Raw genomic sequence first — 19,542 nt, 5'->3', positions numbered from 1 at the left:
AGGCCAGGGACTATTTATTTATTTGTATCTCCATGACTAGCACATAGCAAGCACTTAATAAATACTTGCTGATTGATTTTATATATATACATATACATGTATACAAACACATATATCTATATTTGAAATAATATAAAAATTGTCTTTTGAAAATAGGATCACAGGGTCAAACAAAAAGTAAGTAGTAGAGGTAGGATCTGGACCTAAATCTTTGTATGCAAATTCAGCACTCTTTTCACTGTATTATTCTCAAATGTAATAACACTCAAAGAAACTAGCTCCTTTCAGCGATATGATTTTAAAACAATGACACATAAATATGAAAGTTGCCCTGTGATAGTTAATCTAATTAGACAAGTACCATGATATTTGACTTGTTATGGACAAAAAAGCCACAAAAGGTCATATTGAATACTTAACCTCCCCTGGCATAAATTACCCAAGGATTTCATTTTCTTGTAAAAAAACCCAAAAAACCCAAAAGTAAAAATAAGCAGATTCAGAGACCAATCAATACCAAACTCAAGCTCCTGCAAATGATGACTCCAGGCCCAGCCATCCTACTGGGCAGTGAATCACATAGGATTCTCCAGAACAAGCACAGCACATGGACTTCTTTTGGTAAAACGTTCTCACATGTGTCATGTTTGGATCATTACTTATGTACTGTGACACCAACTTTAAACAGTCATATCCACCTTTAACACCAAGATCCTCTTCTTCCAGTTGTCTGATATAGATCTGGAGTCAACTTTGACTCTTTCCCATCTTTCATAACCTTTACTGAACCAATTATTTTTTTTTAATAGTTTCCTCTTCAAATATATCATCACAGCTCTCCTTAACGGCTGCTTTTCTTTGTCAGGAAAAATTCCAAAGTCCTCAGTCTGGCATTCAAAGTCATCTATAATATGGTCCTTACTACAGAGTTAATTTATTTCCCCCAATTTTCTAAGATATTCCCTTCACTGTAGTCAAGCTGGTCTCCAGTGCTTCTTACAGATGACACTTAAGCTCTAATCTTTTGTCTGTGATACCCTCTGCCTTTCTCCATAACTACCTAAATCTTATCTATCAGGGTCAGTTCTAGTCTTATTACTCTCAGAAAATCTTTTCATCCTGCCTTTGCCCTGGCCCTGACTCATATACATACCTGTATTATTTAACTTTTTCAAGTGTATTCAAAATAAATATTTTATTTCACATGAATCTCTCTTTTTTTTTGGTTGAGGCAATAAGGGTTAAGTGACTTGCCCAGGGTCACTTTCCAATGAGCCTATAAGGCCTTTAAGGACAAAGATTATGCCTTCTACTTTGTTTTGTTCACAGGTTCAAATTCGGTCCTAAGAATATAGTGGGACTGAACAACCTGCTGAATGGTTGGATGATAATGATGGGAGGAAAAGGTCACTGAAGAATGGAACCAGACAAATTGGGAACACTTCCAGTCTACTGGGGTCAAACAACTGGGGCTCAAGTTCCTTAACAGGACTTTGTTAGGCAGAAAAGCTTGAGAAAAAAGGAAAGAAAGTTTTCACTCTTTGAAAGTAGAGATATAGCATTTCAGGAGAGAGAAAGTCCAACTCACCTGGGATCTGGTGGTCAGGAGCCCAGAGTTCATTCTCTTCTGCTCAGTGCTCTCCTGTTAAGGAAGGGCAAAGTCTTGCGAATGCAGAGCTAGGGAAAAGAAAGAAGCCATGAGAGACCTCCCCCTATCTTGTGGTTCTCACTTACTAGGCTAGAAATTCTTATTGAAGAGTTGAGTGTGATGTGCAATTGCCACCCTGCAATACTTTATGAAGTAATAGGAAGATCAAAAGGAGTCCAAGAACAACTCCATCTCCATCTTGGATCAGAATGAAGGTCCACTGACATCACTGTCTGGGTCTCTATTTTTTTTTTTTGCGGGGCAATGGGGGTTAAGTGACTTGCCCAGGGTCACACAGCTAGTAAGTGTCAAGTGTCTGAGGCCGAATTTGAACTCAGGTCCTCCTGAATCCAGGGCTGGTGCTTTATCCACTGCGCCACCTAGCTGCCCCGTCTCACTCTATTTTTTAAAAATGTTATTAGGTTCCAGGCATTGCATCTACTATCTACTGTCCAATGAAAGATCACCTCCAGGCAAACCTAAACATAGAACATGAATAGTTCTGAGAGTTTTTATTAATGTGAAGCCCACTTTATGTATAGCACCAATGAAAGCCACAGCATTCTGCTGCATACCTTCTTATCTGTATTCACAATTTTATAAATCCCCATACTTCCTCAGCCTCCCTTAGGGCAGGGACTAAACTGTAATTCATTAAAATATCCCACCTTTAACTCTTTCCCAAAAAAATCCCTTAGGGAATATAGAGGGAGAATGTGGGGCTAGGTCCATTTTAACCCCCACCATGGATATATTACCTCATTTATTGGGCAAGTGTTCTAAGGGAAAAGGTAATTCTAGGTTAAAAAAATGTAATATTTTCTATAGAGGTAAGGTTCTGGCAATCAGTACCAGGTACAATCTCCTCCTGGGATAATCCATATCCTTTCCTTCTCTGTAATGCTCACCTTTCTCCTCAAGGATCGAGATCAAATTCTTCAAAGTCATCCAGTCCTCACTAGGTTCTCAATGTTCCAATGTCACTCCAGTACTGTTGATGAAGGAGGCAAAAAGGGGTTAACAGATAAACTGAGTCCTTATTAATAATACCTAAAAGGGTTAACAGAGAAACTAAAGTTTGTGTTCTTACAGTACTGTAACCAAGAGGGTTCAAGTCCCTATCAACCAACACCATCAATAGAGACAGTTACTAGGGACTATTAACTATTAATAGTCATTAATATTCCTAGATGACAGGACACCTAGAAACCAGATCTTAAGTAAAGAGATATCATAAACACAGAGACTCTCTGGGTCTGATGAGTTTAAGCATGTCTTTAGGAACATATGCTGAAAGGACCAAATGTGTTCATAGGTTCACTTTATGACCTGTAACCCCAAAAACACACCTCTAAGGAAAAAAAGTACCGGCCTCAGAGGTTGTGTAAGAATCCCAGGAAGTCCAAATTAGGATAAGACCTCCCATGAACCTCCCACATGGAGGAGATTAAGATAATGAGGAGATAACCTACTTTTTCTCACTATAAATATATTTCCATCTCCCAAATCGAGACACCTATCTCCATGGTACTCTCCCTGTGGTCAGCAGTCTTTCAATAAAATTTGGGCAACTGAGTCACTGAGTCTTGTAATTCTTTGGGATGCCTCATGATCAATTTGATGAATTAAACCCACCCCGCCACATAACTGTATTACTCAGGCAAGATGGCCAGGAATTGTTCTGACAAGTTACAACAGGACATGCACCTTGTTCTAGGTTCTGCTCAGACACTCTGGCCAAAAGTTTCAGGTCAGTGGTCTCTCCTCTTGGGATGGATTCCAGGTCCCCAAGGCCTGAGAGATCAGGGGCAAGGTCACTTCATCCTGGTGGTCAGATCTCAGTAGGGAACCCTCCTGCTAGTGCCCAAGCCTGGACACCTGTAGAATCACTGCAGGGTTGATGTGAACAAGAAGACAGAATCAGCAAAAGGGACCTAGCAGACTTGGTCACAGGTCGGGTCCTAAAGGGTAAAAAGTAGAGAGAGCTATGCAAACAGGTACATGGTAAATTTTATTCATTTAGCAAAATGATAAGGGATACCTCCTATTTTCAAGTCCTTGTGCCAGCTACTATATAGGATAGAAGCATGAATAAAACAAGGTCTCTAACCTTGAGGAGCTTAAGATCTAGAATATTGGTAGGTGACAGCATATGATACCGAACAGTCAATCTATACATCTTACCCTGATATTATAGCCCTTTACAACATCAAAGCTTTCTAGCTGTAATTCATAGCACTGCATTGGAATGGGAATGGCATAGCCTACATTCCAACAATACCAGCCTAGTCCCCAATCCTTTTCTTGGATTGCCCTTTCCTCCCCAGAGCATTTGCTAATACTACAATGAAAGTCTGGAATTAGCCTGAAATTCTAACCCCCAGCTTCACTTATTGAAGTTCCTCTTTTCTTCCACAAGGCTCTGCAGGGGTGCCATCCTAGAGTCATCAAACACAGCTAGGCTGTTTGTAATCTCTCCATCCTCAAGTTTAACGTGGCATTGTAGCCTGGACCTTTCCATTGCACCTGTCAAATAATCCTTCATGTAAAAGCTTCGTGGATACATGTCTTTTCTTCCCTATGAAATTACATAATGGGAGAGGAAGGGAGGCCTGTTTTAATGGGGATCTTTGAATTCCCTATGTCTTATCACAGTGACTTACACATAGTAGATAATTAATAATAGTTATTGCTGACACACAGAACCAGGGGGATCTTCTGAACTCCTTTACACGAATAACACACACAAGAGAGCTCTTGTCTTGCTATGTGTAATACACATACGCCCCACAAGCGCCTGCTCCTCAGTTGTTGAGACCTTTGAACCGTCCCAGTCGCGGGAGGGAAAGGCCCTGATCGCAGGTTCAGCTCCCGGCCCTCAGTCCCTTCCCAGATAGACCTAGTTTCGGTTCAGGCTGCTGCGAGAAAATGGGTTCCGATCACCAAATACCTGGAATTGGGCGCCAGGCCTGGCCTGACCTCAGATAAAGAACTGATTCCGGCCCAAAGAACCAATAACCACGTCGAGGCTGCGTGCGCATTCTCCATGCCGCCTCAGAAGGGAGGTGGGGTCTGCACCCTGGGAACATTAGGACTACCGCACCCAGAATGCACTGCTTCCGTTTTCTTTCCGGTTCCCGTCATTCATTTCCTACAGGTCTTGTGGGTTCGCACCGCCCAGTCCCTGCAGATTTTCCCTCTGTCTGGGAGGCTACTCTGATCTCTCTACCGTATATGGACGCCGCAAAACTAAGCCTTGCTCAGTCATGCAGTTAGCGAGCAATCTTGTGACAAGGCTAAGTCGTAGTTCTTCCTTAGCATCCTATAATTTATCACGGCATATTTCGGTGGCAGTCGATACAGCATGTCCTTTCCGTTTCTGGGCCCGGACCCAGCAGAGGGCTTATTTCTTAGTGTAGTAGTATTAATGGGCTCATTATAGGATGGAGGATTCAGCTAAAAAGGAGAAAGCTTCTTACCAAAGCCAGCAGCATTATCAGCTCACCAACAGAAGCAACTAACCAACCAACATAAGGGAGTGATGGTGTTTGTCAGAGTACTTTCCTTACCTTACTACCCTGCTTAGTCACGAAAAGTGGCTCCCCTTTATCTCCTATTACAAGTTCAAATTCCTTAGCTAGGATTTTAAGACCTTCCATAATTTGGCCCAGTTGTACATTTCTGACCCTGTTACTCTTTACCAGTCATTACATACCTTGCTGAGAATAACTGAAAAGACACCATTGTTTTAATTTTCAATCGAAAACACCAAATGTCTCTACACTTTTTGAGGTATAACCCATACTCTAATACAATTTTAAGGGTATCTCCCAAATCAAATCCCCTTGATTCATTTTTACCCCCTCACTTAGAGTTTCCTCTTGTTAAGTGTGTTTTCAATTGTGTCTGACTCTTCATGACCCCATTTGGGATTGTCTTGGCATAGATACTGGAGTAGTTTGCCATTTCTTTCTCCAGCTCATTTTACAAGTGAGGAACCTGAGTAAAACAGGATTAAGTGATTTACCTAGGGTCACAGTTACTATCTGAAGCTGATGGAGGAAGCTAAAAGGGGTTAACAGAGAAACTGAGGCTTGACTCCTTATCAATAGTACTTAAAAGAGTTAACAAAGAAACTAAGGTTTGTGTTCTTACAGTAACCAAGAGGGTTTGCCCCTATCAACCCTCACCATCAACAGAAACAGACAGTAACCAGGGACCATTAACCATTAATAGCCATTAATATTCCTAGACGGCAGGACACCTAGAAAACAGATCTTAAGTAAAGTGATATCATAAATACAGAGACCCTTTAGTTTTGACAAGTTTAAGTATGTCTTTAGGAACATGCACAGAAAGGGCCAAATGTGTCCTTAGGTTCACCTTATGACATGTAAACCCCCAAAACACATCTCCAAGGAAAAAGGTACCCCTCTTGGAGGTTGTTTTAGGACCCCAGGGAGTCCAAATTAGGATAAGCCCTCCCCTGTATCTCCCTAAAATAGAGATTATGATAATGAGGAGATAATAAATTTTTTCTTACTATAAATATAATCATCTTTCTTTTTTCTATTTGAGAAACCTTTCCTATTTTTCTATGGTGTTCTCCCTGTGGCTTCACAGTATTCTAATAAAATTTAGGAAACTTAGTCACCGAGTCTTGTAATTCTTTGGGACACCACCCGATCAATTGGATCAATCAAACACCCCCCCCCCACACACACACCCCAATCAAAGCCAGATTTGGACTCAGGACTCTATCCATTCCACCACCTAGCTGCCAGTTTCCTCTAGGAAATCTCAAAATATAATCTAAATATAGCTCATGTCTAGATTTCTACAAATAAAAGAGTCCCCAGCTTTTTTATATAAAGCTCTCAAGGCAAAATGGCATGTTAGGTACAGGACAGTATTTCATCCCACAGAAAATCCCGAAAGCACATAAAAGGACTTTTAAATGTCCAGAAGCAATTGGTATAATATTTCTTCCACCTTTGCTACAATGCCTAATTAGTCCCCTTAGATCATAGCACCATCCTGTGGTTTTTGAGTTCCTCAGAAAGAAATGAACTTGGGGTTGCTAAATGAGTAATATACCCAATATTTCCTTGAAATCCTCTTTTACCTCAAAAGCATCCAACGTTATGGTACTGCCCACAAAGGTTTGGACTTTTTCTGAAAAGAAAATGAACTTGGGTTTGTTAGAGATACCATCCTGAGATTGGCACTGTCCAGGAATTCCTTCTCTATCTAAATGACTTGATCCTAGGATTATTATAAAGATAGTCAAGGGGCAGCTAGATGGTTCAGTGGATAAAGCACCGGTCCTGGATTCAGGAGGATCTGAGTTCAAATTCGGCTTCAGACACTTGCCACTTACTAGCTATGTGATCCTGGGCAAGTCACTTAACCCTCATTGCCTCCCCCCCCCCAAAAAAAAAAAGATAGTCAGGAAATATGACTATTGCTAGAAGATGAAATTTTGAAACTTGGAGTCCAAGGGTTCTCCTGTTGGGCTATATGAATGAGAACACTTGCTTGTGGTCCAAGGAAACCATTACAGACTCCAGAAAAGGAACAAATCTCATTGCCACTCTAGAGTCTACACCTCAGCTTTTTTGCTTTTTAGATTTTCTTACCAAAAGGGACAAAGGCAAAAAGGATTACAGTGATCCCTTCCACATTGCAGGGGTTAGGGGTGCAGTGCCCCCATAATCTAGAAAATCTCTATAAAATTTTTTGGCTCTCCTTTCATGCCAGAGAAGATGTCTGAATCCTCCTTCCCCCCTTTTTAATGGGATGTTTATAGTACCTTATTGTAAAATTTGGGTTAAGTATTTGGTCATAGGCTCTTTGGTGTCTGCTGGCTTTTGTGTGTTGTCTGCCCCTTTCACTGAACTCCCCCCAAATTCCCATTTGATCTCTTGTGTTGACCTACAATATGGCAAAACCATGATGGGGAAAGTTGCAGTGTGGAAGAGATAACTATATTTTTTAAAAGGATCACAATTAGAAACCCTTTTTATAGGACAGCACAAAGTTACATCAACAGACTGTTATAAGTCTGTTATATCAACAGACAGCTAATGTGTTTGAAAGTGAAGAACACCTAGGACAAGCTGTTGAATTACTAGGAAAAGCCTCTCAACTCTTAGTATGAGGACATAGATTTGATAAGGCTTCACTTTCCATTCAGAAGAAAAAGAGTATCTATCAGGAAACTGAAATTATCCAACATGTTATAAGAAAACAATTGCTGAAGTCTTAGTTCATCTACACAGAAATGATTGTGTAGCTGCAGAAAGATGTGTCAGAGAGAGCTATAGCATACCAGGATTCAATGGAAGTGAAGACTGCACTGCCCTGGAGCAACTTTTGGAAGGGTATGACCAACAAGACCAAGATCAAGTTTCAGAATTCTGCAATTCTTCAGTTTTTAAGTACATTGACAATGATTATGCCTAGTTGGGCTTAAGTTTGGTGGTCCCAGGAGGAGGAATGAAGAAGAAATCACCAGCAACACCACAGGCCAAAAGTGAAGGTACAGAAGCCACAGCTGGTGGTATGAAGATGATGAATATTCAGGAGGACTGTGCCAGTGATTAACATGCATATTCTCAGGGTGAGGGGTGGGGGAAAATCTGATGTGCTATTTTGTGGATTTTTGAGTATACCCGAATTCTTAACCCTTCTCTGTAATCCTGAATTGGAACACCAATATAGAAGCTCTATATTTTGGGCTACTATACCAAAAAAAATTACCTTTAACTTTTTTTCTATTGCTCTAGAACTGCAAGCCAAACCTTGTAGTTTTTAATTTCATTTGAATGCCAGATAAAAATCTTTTCCAAAAAAAAGTTGATTGCTAGTATTTCTGTATAAAAGTTTTTAGTCATCAGGGCTTTTGAGTTTACACGACTTCTCTGTCTCCTATCTCCCAGTCTCAGTAAAGTTGATAAAGTTCTTTTCCTTAAACAAGTCCAGAAGAAGAGATTCATCAATGGCCATGGATAATGTCTCTTTGTTACAAATCCATGTGCCTGCCATTTGGTACAGACCTTTACAATCTATCCTCAGCACATACGCAACAGGTTTTCTTTTTCCTTAGCAATTTTTAAATGTTCTTCCTTTTGGCTTTCTATAATTCATTAAAAAATGACTTTAGTAGAGCAAAAATGGCCCAGGGAGTTGGACCCAAATGTCCTGTGAACCTTAGAGCTAGATAGGGACAGGTGACAGTGTTTAGAGAATTGCCTAACTGCATACATTATACAATTTAATTGTTTTTTTTCCTTTTTAATGTTAAATGATATATATTTTTTACTTATCTGACACTTTACTGAAAATAAATATTGTTGGTTAAACTGTTTACATTCTTACATGGGAAGATGATATGTCTAACTCATAAGAACTTTCTTAGTATTAGGGCAGATGATAGGAATAAATTTAGACAGAGGGCACAGGTACAAATTGATCATGAAGGGATGATATCCGTAAAGCTTTTTTTTTGTTTATTTGTTTATCTTTTTTTTTGTAGGGTGGTCAGGGTTGGGTGGTATGCCTGGGGATGAGTAGTGGGTGAGTGTCTTGTGTCTGAGGCCAGATTTGGGCTTGGATCTCCCTGGGTCCAGAGTGTGTACTTTGTCCACTGTGTCACCTAGCTGTCCCATGATAACATCTTTAGGGTAAAATTGAGGGGTGAGGGTGAGAGGACTGCACTGGGGCAGGGAGGGGAGAAGTGCAATGGGGTGAAATCTCACATGAAAGAAGCAGGAAAGGGTTTATGGAGTGGGGGGAGAAATGGGGGAGGAGTAGGGCAGTGAATGAGCCTTACACTCATTAGAATTGGTTCAAAGACCTTAATCTCATCAGAGTTGGATCAAGGAGGGAATAACATACACACTCAGCTGGGTAGATTAATCTATCTAACCCTGCAGGAAAGTAGGAGGGGAAGGGGATAAAGAGAGAGGGGCAAAAGAAGGAAGGGCAGACTGGGGGAGGGGACAGACAGAGACAAAACACTTTTGAGGAGGGATAGGGCACAAGAAGATAGAAAATAGAGTAAATATCATGGGGGAGGGAACAGGATGGAGGGAAACAGCAAAAGTAACTGAAAAAAAATTTGAAGCAGAGGCAAAGAGTAATGTAAGATGGTGGTGGTGATGATGGTGATGATTAGAAGAAGATGAGGATTTATTGATGAGGACTGAATGATGAAGATGAGGATCAATTGATGATGATGACAATTTAGTGATGATGATGAGAAAATGTATGGTACTTTGCTGGTTATTGTGAAGAAAATTCTTTGTCAGGTATAAGGTACTATATAAATGTTATATATTACTGTTGTTGCAATAATGAACCTCACGGGTTTATTGTAAGGAAATGTCTCTTTAAAGTACTATATAAATGTAGTTTTCTATAAAAAAAATGATGAGCAGGATGCTATCAGAAAGACCTGGAAGTAAACTACTTACATTCCTATATATGGAAGATGATACGTCTATCTCATAAGAAATTTCTCAGTATTAGGGCAGATGATAGAAATAAATTTAGACAGGGGGCACAGGTGGCAATTGATTATGAAGGGATGATATCTGTAAAGCATTTTTTTTTGTTTATTTTTTTTGTGGGGTGGTCAGAGTTGGGTGGCATGCCTGGGGATGAGCAGTGGGTGAGTGTCTTGTGACTGGGGCTAGAATGGGGCTCAGGTCCTCCTGGGTCCAGGGTGGGTGCTTTGTCCACTATGTCACATAGCTGCCCCATGATGACATCTTTTTTGATGAATAAAGAGGGAATTTTCTTGTGCTTTCCATTTAAAAAACCCAACAACCAACCCTGTCCCCCAAACCTGAGTTCAAATCTGACCTCAGACACTTACTAGCTGTATGACCATGGGCAAGTCGCTTTACCTGGATTGCCTCCCCCAAAAAAGCCACAAACAAAACTGGGGGCAGCTAGGTGGCTCACTACATAGAGCACTGGCACTATATTACCTAGATGCCCCTTCTTTTGTTAGTTTGAATATTTGATTTTTTAAAAAGGTATTCCTTTTTTTTGGTTTGTGTTCTCAGTTTTGTTAGCATACAACTAGCATAATAGGTTCTATTTAATTTTTAAATTTATTTTGGTTTTATTGTGATTTCACCTTGCTCATTTATTATTTTATTTATTTGATTTTCTGCCCTCTTTTAAAAAATTAGATTGACTAAAAGCTTGTCAATTTTACTAGCTTCTTCAGAGAAGCATTTTAAACTTATTTACAATTTCTATATTTTGTTTTGTTTGTTTCTGGTTTACTTTTGCTTTAACTTTTAATATCTTTATTCTGTTCTTTTGATAATTTGTTAGCTTTCTAATTTTTAAAAAATGCATATTCAGCTCATCAATCCGTTCTTTTTCTATTTTGTTAATGCATGTTTAGAGAGATAACAAATTTTCTCTTAAGGATTACTTTAGCTGCATCCCAGAAATTTTGATATTTTGTTTTATCATTATCATTTTTTGTCACATAATTGTTGTTTCTAATATTTGCTGTTTGATCCACCCATTATTTAGGATTTCATTGCTTGGGTCTGCATCTTTTATTTGTACTATAGTCTTTAAAGTGTTCTTGCATTATGATTTTTAAAGAAGATATTTGTTATTTCTGCCTTTTTACATTTGTTTATAATATCTTTCAGCCAAAATCAATGGCTAATTATTGTAAAAGTTCCATATGGTGGTAATAAATAAATATATTCTTTACCAGCCTTATTTAGGAGATGCCATAAGTCTTTTAGCACTTTTTTTCCTCTAGTAGTTTGTCCAGTTATATATTTTCTCTTTTGTTTGACTTATCTAAAACTCAAGAGAGGAATATTGAAATTACTTGTCCCGGGGGCAGCTAGGTGGGGAAGTGGATAGAGCACCAGCCCTGGAGTCAGGAGGACCTGAGTTCAAATCCAGCCTCAGACACTTAACACTTACTAGCTGTGTGACCCTGGGCAAGTCACTTAACCCCAATTGCCTCACTAAAAACAAACAAACAAACAAAAAGAAATTCCTTGTCCCTACTGTGTTAATATGTCTTTTTGCAGCTTAGTTAATGTTTCTTTTATGAATGTGGATGCCAAGACATTTGGAGCATATAAGTTTAATATTAATATTGGTTTGTTTTCTATGGTTCTTTTCAGCATAATGGCTTTCTTGTTTATCCCTTTTTATATTTTGAGCATTTTTTAATATGTCTGATAATATGATTATAATTCCTACATTTAAAAATTCAATTGCTGTATAATAAAATTTTATTTTCTGGACACTCATTTTTATTCTGTCTATATCTATGTTTTTCAAAAAATGTGTTTCTTATAAGCAATAGATTGTGGGATTAAAAAATCCATTGTTACTTTTTCTTTTAATTGGATTATTTAATTTTATTTGTATTTAAAATTATGAGAGTTGTTTCTATTTTTCTCCATTTGTCTCCAATATTGTTTTTTCAGATTAAGATATTTTCTTGCGATCAATTAGAATTGCATCAAATTTTTTCACTGTTTGGTACCTCTCTTGGCCATTGATGTAGTTTTCCTTCTATTTTGTAAGGGCCAAAATTTAGTATGGGGAGAGTTAATTGGGTGGCTTGCTGTAATATTGGGGTAAGAAAGGAGATTGATGGCCTCTTTTCAATAAACAAAACAGGGTTTATTAATGAGAACAAATTTAAAACACAAGTGAGGTTAATAAAGGTAGGGACAATGAAAAAGGGAATAGGGGAAGGAAAAAATACAACCTGCAAATTCACCACCACCCAAAATCAGCCAAAGAGCACCAGCTGCGCGGCATTCCTGGCCTGGTCTGAAGATCCACAGCACTAGCCTCTCTCACTCACGCCAAAGTGCACTCTCTTCCCTTCTCTCTCCCAGCAGTCCCATCTCCTACAGGAAACAGGGTGGACCACACACACAGCCCCAAGCTAATTGGCTGGCACCCCTGATTGACAGAACTAACAAGTGTCTCTACAGAGACAAGTTCCAGATGCTGAAGACCACCTGACCTGTCCTCACCAGGCTTCCTGTCATTATAATTTGGCCAGGCCCATGCAGGCACATGGGTGTCCCTCATGAGGCCAGAGTGCATGGGCAGGCTCCGGGGCCTCCAATCCCAGCCAAAGATGGGGTCACAGAAACCCCAAATCACAACCAATTCCTTACAATTTATACCACCAAGGATAACGACTTAAAAGCCATTCCTGTGTTGAGGAATGGAAGTCTCTTCCTGTTTAGATGACTGAATTGGGGTTTATACCTTTTCCTATCAAGTGGAAGAACAACTTTCCAATGCTGTGTAACCCCATACATAGTTGTTCAACCTTTCCATTATAAAGCTAGATGAGTTCAGTGCATATTGGGCAAAAATAGAAGCCACCATCTCTAAAACCAAAAGATAGGACTATGGGGTTCAGTTGTATGAGTATAGTATACAAACTTTCTTATTTTTCACATGTTTTCTTTTTTCCTGGTGACCTATGATAATTAAACATGTTTCATCTTTCCTAATACCTTTTGTTTTTCTAATTCATTCATTTCTTTATATATTTCTCATTCCTCCTCTATACTGCAAGCCATTCTTTGTAACAAAGTTTATAAAACAAAGAGAAAAAATAGTTTAACAAGACTGACAAACTTATCAATGGTGTGTCTGAAAGTATATTCTATATTTCATGGCCTCCCACCTATGCACTGAAGAAAGAGAGTGCAACTCTACTCCTGGGACAATTATGGTCATTATAATATTTGAGTGTTCAGTTTTTTATATCATTGTACTTTATTATTGCTTGGTTCTGCTTGCTTCACTCTCTATCAGTTCATTAAAATCTTCCCATGTTTATTTGAATTCTTCGTATTCAGAGGTTATTATAATGAACATGATAGTGTTGTAATATTCTATTACATTCATATACCATGTACAAATGGAACCTAACTTTGTTTCTAGCTCTTTGCTGCCACAAAAAAAAAAAAGTGCTGCTAGGAATATTACAGCTTGGATGGAACCATTCATTCTGTCTTTGCTTAGCAGTAGGATTTTAAGCGCAAAGGATATGGACAAATTTTTTTTTAGCAAAATTCCAAATTGTTTTCCAGAATGTTTGGACCAATTCATAGACCCACTAAAAATGTCTTCCTATAGCCCTTCCAACACTGACTAACATTGATCCTCTTTTGTTACCTTTGCCACTTTAAGGTGGAATTTGAGGTGAATTTTTTTTTTTTTTTGCTTGGCAACTGGAGTTAAGTGACTTGCCCAGGGTCACACAGCTAGTAAGTGTTAAGTGGCTGAGGCCGGATTTGAACCCAGGTGCTCCTGAATCCAGGGCCTGTGCTCTATCCACTGCGCCACCTAGCTGCCCTGAGGTGAAATTTTAAACTTGCTTTAATTGCATTTATAACATTGACAGACTGCTGTAAATTTCTCAATTGTTTTACATGCATTATCTCATTTAATCCTCACGATAACCCTGGGTGACAGGTACTCCAGGTATTAACATCTCTATTTTAGAGGAGAGGGAACTGAGGCACGGGGAGGTTAAGCGAATTGCACACACTAATAAGTACCAGGGATGGGATTTGAACCCAGGTCTTCCTCACCCTAACTTCAGTTCTTTATCTTCTTCACCATGCTGCCTTTTTTTCTTCTGTCCTTTAACTTTATGCCTATTCAATTTCATTTCCAGCAAAATTAGTCATAATTTCTGGGAGCTGAGGGCTTTTCGGAAAGTCCTATGGAGAGCAGCTTTCACTTCACTGTTCCTCAGGCTGTAGATTATAGGGTTCAACATGGGAGTCACCACTGTGTAGAACAGTGAGAGTAGCTTCTTATTCTCAGGTGAGGTGTTGGATTTGGGTCGGAAGTAGGTAAGTATGGCAGTGCTATAGAAGAGGGAGACAACAACCAGGTGGGAAGAGCAAGTAGAGAAAGCCTTGCGCTTTCCCTCTGCTGAGGGCATTTTGAAGATAGTGGAGAGGATTTTCACATAGGACCCCAGGATGAGCAGGAAAGGAAAGAGGATAAATAAGACTGTGGCTGTCAGTGCCTCCAGCTCAAACAGGGAGGTGTCAGCACAGACTAGTGCAATTACAGGAGGGCTGTCACAGAAAAAGTGATTCACTCTGTTTGGCCCACAAAATGGGAAACTGAAAATCCATGTTGTTTGTACTGTGGCCACAGGAAAGCCGGAGAACCAAGAAGCAGCCGCCAGCTGGATACAAGCTTTCTGGTCCATGAGGACTGGGTAACGCAAAGGGTCGCAGATAGCCACATAGCGATCATAGGCCATGGTAGCAAGAAGGCAGCACTCAGCAGCCCCAAAGAAGAAGAAAAAATACATCTGAGTTGCACAGCCAAGAAAAGAGATATGTGTGTCTTTGGTCAACAGGGTACTTAGCATCTTGGGCACAATGACCATGTTGAAACTAATTTCCAGGAAGGACAGGTTCTTGAGAAAGAAGTACATGGGACTATGCAGGGCAGAATCAGCTGTAGTGACCAGGATGATAAGGATGTTGCCCATAAGAGTGACAAAATAAATGACCAGAAACAGCAGGAACAGCAGAATCTGTAACTCAGGCGACAGGACAGAGAAGCTCACAAGTATAAATTCACTGACTATTGTCCAATTCCCCCAAACCATTCTCTTGGCCAGAATTTGTGGAGTGTTCAAACTTTAGGGAGGTGAAAGGATTCCTTTCAGCCCCAGGGGGACAGAGAATTTATCATCCACTATCTATGCCTCCATTCTGCCTTACAGAAAAATGCTTTCATATGAATATTCCAAGTTCTCTACATTTTTGTCCTCACTTTCTTTTCAAGTTTCTGAAGATCCAAGCACCTGTATCTTCCAAAAGACAAACATCTGGCACTTCCACATCCGAAAGGATGAATAAAAACGTCATGCAGAGTACCTTTAACCCTGCAAATTCTTCATGATTTGGCTTTTCTGCAGAGGTTTGTCACAAAAGATGTTTCAACATTGTATCCTTCTTCCTTCTTTCCCTTTGCCAGTTTTCTAAGAGTCGAGATGGCATCTAGCGAGGCTCTTGCAGCAACAATGTTGAAGTCAGCAGGGGATTCTTATCTGTGAAAGGCAAGTGGGGAAACATTGTAATCAAGACAACGGTTCATCAGCTAATCACTGACAACGTGTACCAAACTCTCCCTGGGATTGGAGCTCTGGATTAGATGCTGTGGATGGTACAAAGGAAGGAGAAGGTACAATTGTTCCTATTAGGGGACTCTTTAATGAAAAAAAAAGTTCTGTCCTCAAGGAGCTCTCATCTAAAGGGAAGCACACAGAGAATAACCATAACATCTCAGACCTTTTCATCTGATCCCCTCAGCATCACAGAAGATGCCATCGGCCACAGGAAAGAACCTGTGACACAAACAAGGAATTAGACATTACTCAGATCAGTCTAATTCATGTTTGTTCCAATAACAGGGGGAGACCTCATTTGTCTGTAGCTTGAGTCTTTCTTGATTTTCTTTGATGTACTTTTGGGGGGATTGGAGTAGGGAGGGAGGATGTTTTTCCTTCATTTTTTTTTTTGCAGGGCAATGAGGGTTAAGTGACTTGCCCAGGGTCACACAGCTAGTAAGTGTCAAGTGTCTGAGGCCAGATTCAGTGGATAAAGCACCGGCCTTGGATTCAGGAGGACCTGAGTTCAAATCCGACCTCAGACACTTGACACTTGCTAGCTGTGTGACCCTGGGCAAGTCACTTAACCTTCATTGCCCTGCAAAAACCAAACCAAACCAAACCAAAACAAAACAAAACTTCATTATTCCTATAAACTTATATTAGTGTCAATGTGTATGTAGCTATTTCTTCATAGATATAATATTTCATGAGATACTGGAAAGGCCAAACTCCAGGTTATGTGAAAAATAACCAGGCCAATATAGTTAGGTCAATTATAGATTCAAAACTGCCCAGATTGGAAATGTCATCTAATCAAATCTATGACTTCTTCAGTGTCCCCAGTAACTAGCCATTTGACTTTTGGCAAATTCTCATTGGAAATTCTTTTATTTTTAAATTAACAAACATTTATTTTCTCTTCTAATCATCTTCTGTAAGTTCTTTATATTTAACTGGTTTGCTTCTGGCAACTTCTACCCATCAGTCTTAGTTCTGCCACCTGGGGCTGAACAAAACAAGTCTTTTCAGAAGGAAAGCCCATTAAATATCTGAAGAGAGCTATCATAGTCCCTTAAATCTTTTCTTTTCTTTTCTTTTTTTTAGTGAGGCAATTGGGGTTAAGTGACTTGCCCAGGGTCACACAGCTAGTAAGTGTTAAGTGTCTGAGGCCGGATTTGAACTCAGGTACTCCTGACTCCAGGGCCGGCGCTCTATCCACTGCACCACCTAGCTGTCCCCCTTAAATCTTTTCTTCTGCAGACTAAACTTACTCATTTTTTTCCAGTGTATCCTTATATCTATATTGGGCATTTTGCCTGCAGCAACCTTATTTCAACTCCTATCCTCAACAATTGATCAAGAACTTTTGCCCTTACTATTCACCCTATTTCTCACAGGTTGAAACTAAAGCCAGTGTAAAATCATTAATCATAGCAAGTAGTCAAAAACTTTTCTTATATGAGGCCTTATGGTATAGTGGAGAGAGTGCTGGCTTTGAAGTCAGAGGAGAGACTATGACCAACTCACATACATTTTCTATACCTCAGTTTCTTCATGTTTAAAATAAGCAGAATGGACTAGATGATCTCTGAGATCTTTTTTATCTTTAAATCTATGATAGTAAGAAATCTGGTTGACTTCCCATTTCTCCATTCCAGATTGTCACCAATCCTTCTTGAAATGTGTTGACCTTGAATACTGTATTATCAATGTGATCTGATGAGGGCAGAGATCAGCAGAGACAAATTTTAATGTTGAGTAACAGCCATTTTTTGTACCACATATATATGTATATATTTATATATACATGGAATATTTATATATTTTTTCCTGTTCTTCCCTGTTGCTTATGTGTCCTGAATAATTGCAGCCCTTAGTGCAACATGCAACCCATGTTCTTAGTATTATGATGGCTACCTTAGCTTCTTCCCATTCCATGATTCCTCCTCCCTGATTCCCCCCTCCTCAGTGCTTCCTTCTTCATTGTGCCAAAGAATCTCCTTTCTTTGGTATTTTCCCTCTCTGTCTTTGACATGATGGGTAGATAGGAGTCTTTGAAATGCCTTTGGTGGGACACACTCACCATGGATTCATGTTCTACCTCTTACAGTCTCAGTTTATCAGTTGTGAGATGTTCACAGCACAGGGATTGGGACCTAGAGGTGGGAAAAGCAGGAAATGTGGAGAAGGAGGAATCAGTTTTTAAACTTTATATGTTTAAAAAGGGCCTTTGGTCATGACAGGTTGTTAAACCAAGAAACATTTGCCACAGAATGATACTGCTTAGCAGTATCATTTATGGTATCATTATGATAACCGGTGAAAGTTAAAGAGTTTCTTTTTATTTCTTTTTATTTTTTTGGCAGGGCAATAGGGGTTAAGTGACTTGCCTAGGGTCACATAGCTAGTAAGTGTCAAAGTGTCTGAGTAAGTGTCTGAGGCTGGATTTGAACTCAGGTCCTCCTGAATCCAGGGCTGGTGATTTATCCACTGCGACACACAACTGCCCCCTAAAGAGTTTCTTGATTACTTACTATAATTTGAATAAGATTGCTGTAGACAAAATGGACTGGTGGGTTGGGAAAATTTGTTTCAGACTATACCCCCTATAATCTATTATACACTACTCTTTCAATGCTACCCAAAATTTCACAAACAGCATGGTCTTCCCGTGATATTACTTGGATAAGGAATGGTTGTATCTGCTGTTGTCAGGATTCTAGGGGGATACTAAAGATTGTTTCAGTTTTGGTATTCACACTTCCTCAGTGCCCTCAGTTGCTTCTGCTCTCTGACTGGAGGACTGCAGAGTGGAGCAAGAACTCCCCTCCTTTTATAGCTTTCTCTTACAGAGGGTTCAAAATCCCAGCCATCCCTTCTGTCCCTCCCTCTTTCAGCTTCCTTTTGTATACTGTCTTCCCTATTAGACTGTGAGCTCCTTGAAGGTAAGGGCTGTCTTTTTCTTATTTGTATTTTCAGTGCTTAGAACAGTGCCTGGCACACAGTAGCTGTTTAATAAACTATTTATCATATCATATTGTTTTCAGGTAAGAAATATGGAAATGGCTGAATCTTCTAGGTCCTGGGTCATCCCAACCCATAAATAATTATGCTAAATTTTACATAATTTCATCTATGACATGAATACTAGTGTTCTAAAGTAATGGAGATCTATTGGTCTCCTGGATATTAACAAACTAAGCCCCATTTAACTCTTTCTTGGTTTCCCTGATTCCTGACTCATCCATATGAGTATAATCAAACGTGTATTATATTCACTTCATCCTGAAAAGATTTCTCCCAGTTGGCCCAAAATAGACGGTGGAATTCAGCCATTTAGTAATTTGAGCAAAGATATACCAGTATAAGGAACTGTTTTTGGTGAATCCTGGCACAGGTCCAGTCAGCCTGGTGTTGCTATATAGCAGTATTAACATTGCTTTAAACATTCTTGCTACTTTATGACATGTCTACTTGCCTGTGAATTATAAACTGCTAAGAGTAGAAGCTGAACTCCTTAACTTCCTCTGAAGGTATCTCCAAAACATGGGTGTAGATTATGGTTTCTGGACTTGGGTGATCTGTTTAGACAGCCTATGCAGATTCAGGCTTCTTTAATAAAATATTAGGTCATCTAGGAGGTAGATGTTAACTGCACATAAGGTGACATGGGAGATTGGGAAGATAAAATAAAAATTATTACTGAGCCACTTGCACA

The 19,542-nt window shown here is 39.5% G+C and overlaps 2 protein-coding genes and 1 pseudogene across 2 annotated transcripts in view; 1 reads left to right on the top strand and 2 right to left on the bottom strand.

Annotated features, from left to right (window-relative positions):
* LOC122743570 (zinc finger protein 184-like) overlaps positions 1 to 4,694 on the bottom strand; it is a 44,667-nt gene extending 39,973 nt beyond the window's left edge. Inside the window, exons 1-4 of the mRNA XM_043988627.1 lie at positions 4,599 to 4,694; positions 3,356 to 3,609; positions 2,557 to 2,639; positions 1,589 to 1,677 (exon numbers count right to left, since the gene is read on the bottom strand). Coding sequence (XP_043844562.1) covers positions 1,589 to 1,621 — 33 coding nt within the window. The 5' untranslated portion in view covers positions 1,622 to 1,677; positions 2,557 to 2,639; positions 3,356 to 3,609; positions 4,599 to 4,694. The remainder of the gene's footprint in view (positions 1 to 1,588; positions 1,678 to 2,556; positions 2,640 to 3,355; positions 3,610 to 4,598) is intronic.
* On the top strand, positions 3,314 to 8,250 carry LOC122739016 (annotated as a pseudogene).
* A 6,119-nt stretch (positions 8,251 to 14,369) lies between these two features.
* Positions 14,370 to 15,317, bottom strand: LOC122742789 (olfactory receptor 10A4-like). The gene has a single exon (XM_043987295.1). It carries the CDS (start codon positions 15,315 to 15,317, stop codon positions 14,370 to 14,372), a length of 948 nt encoding a protein of 315 aa, XP_043843230.1.
* Between the last annotated feature and the right edge of the window lie 4,225 nt (positions 15,318 to 19,542).

Source organism: Dromiciops gliroides, chromosome 2 (assembly GCF_019393635.1).
Source record: "Dromiciops gliroides isolate mDroGli1 chromosome 2, mDroGli1.pri, whole genome shotgun sequence".
In the NCBI taxonomy this organism is placed as follows: domain Eukaryota; kingdom Metazoa; phylum Chordata; class Mammalia; order Microbiotheria; family Microbiotheriidae; genus Dromiciops; species Dromiciops gliroides.
This window is presented reverse-complemented; position numbering and strand designations above follow the sequence as displayed.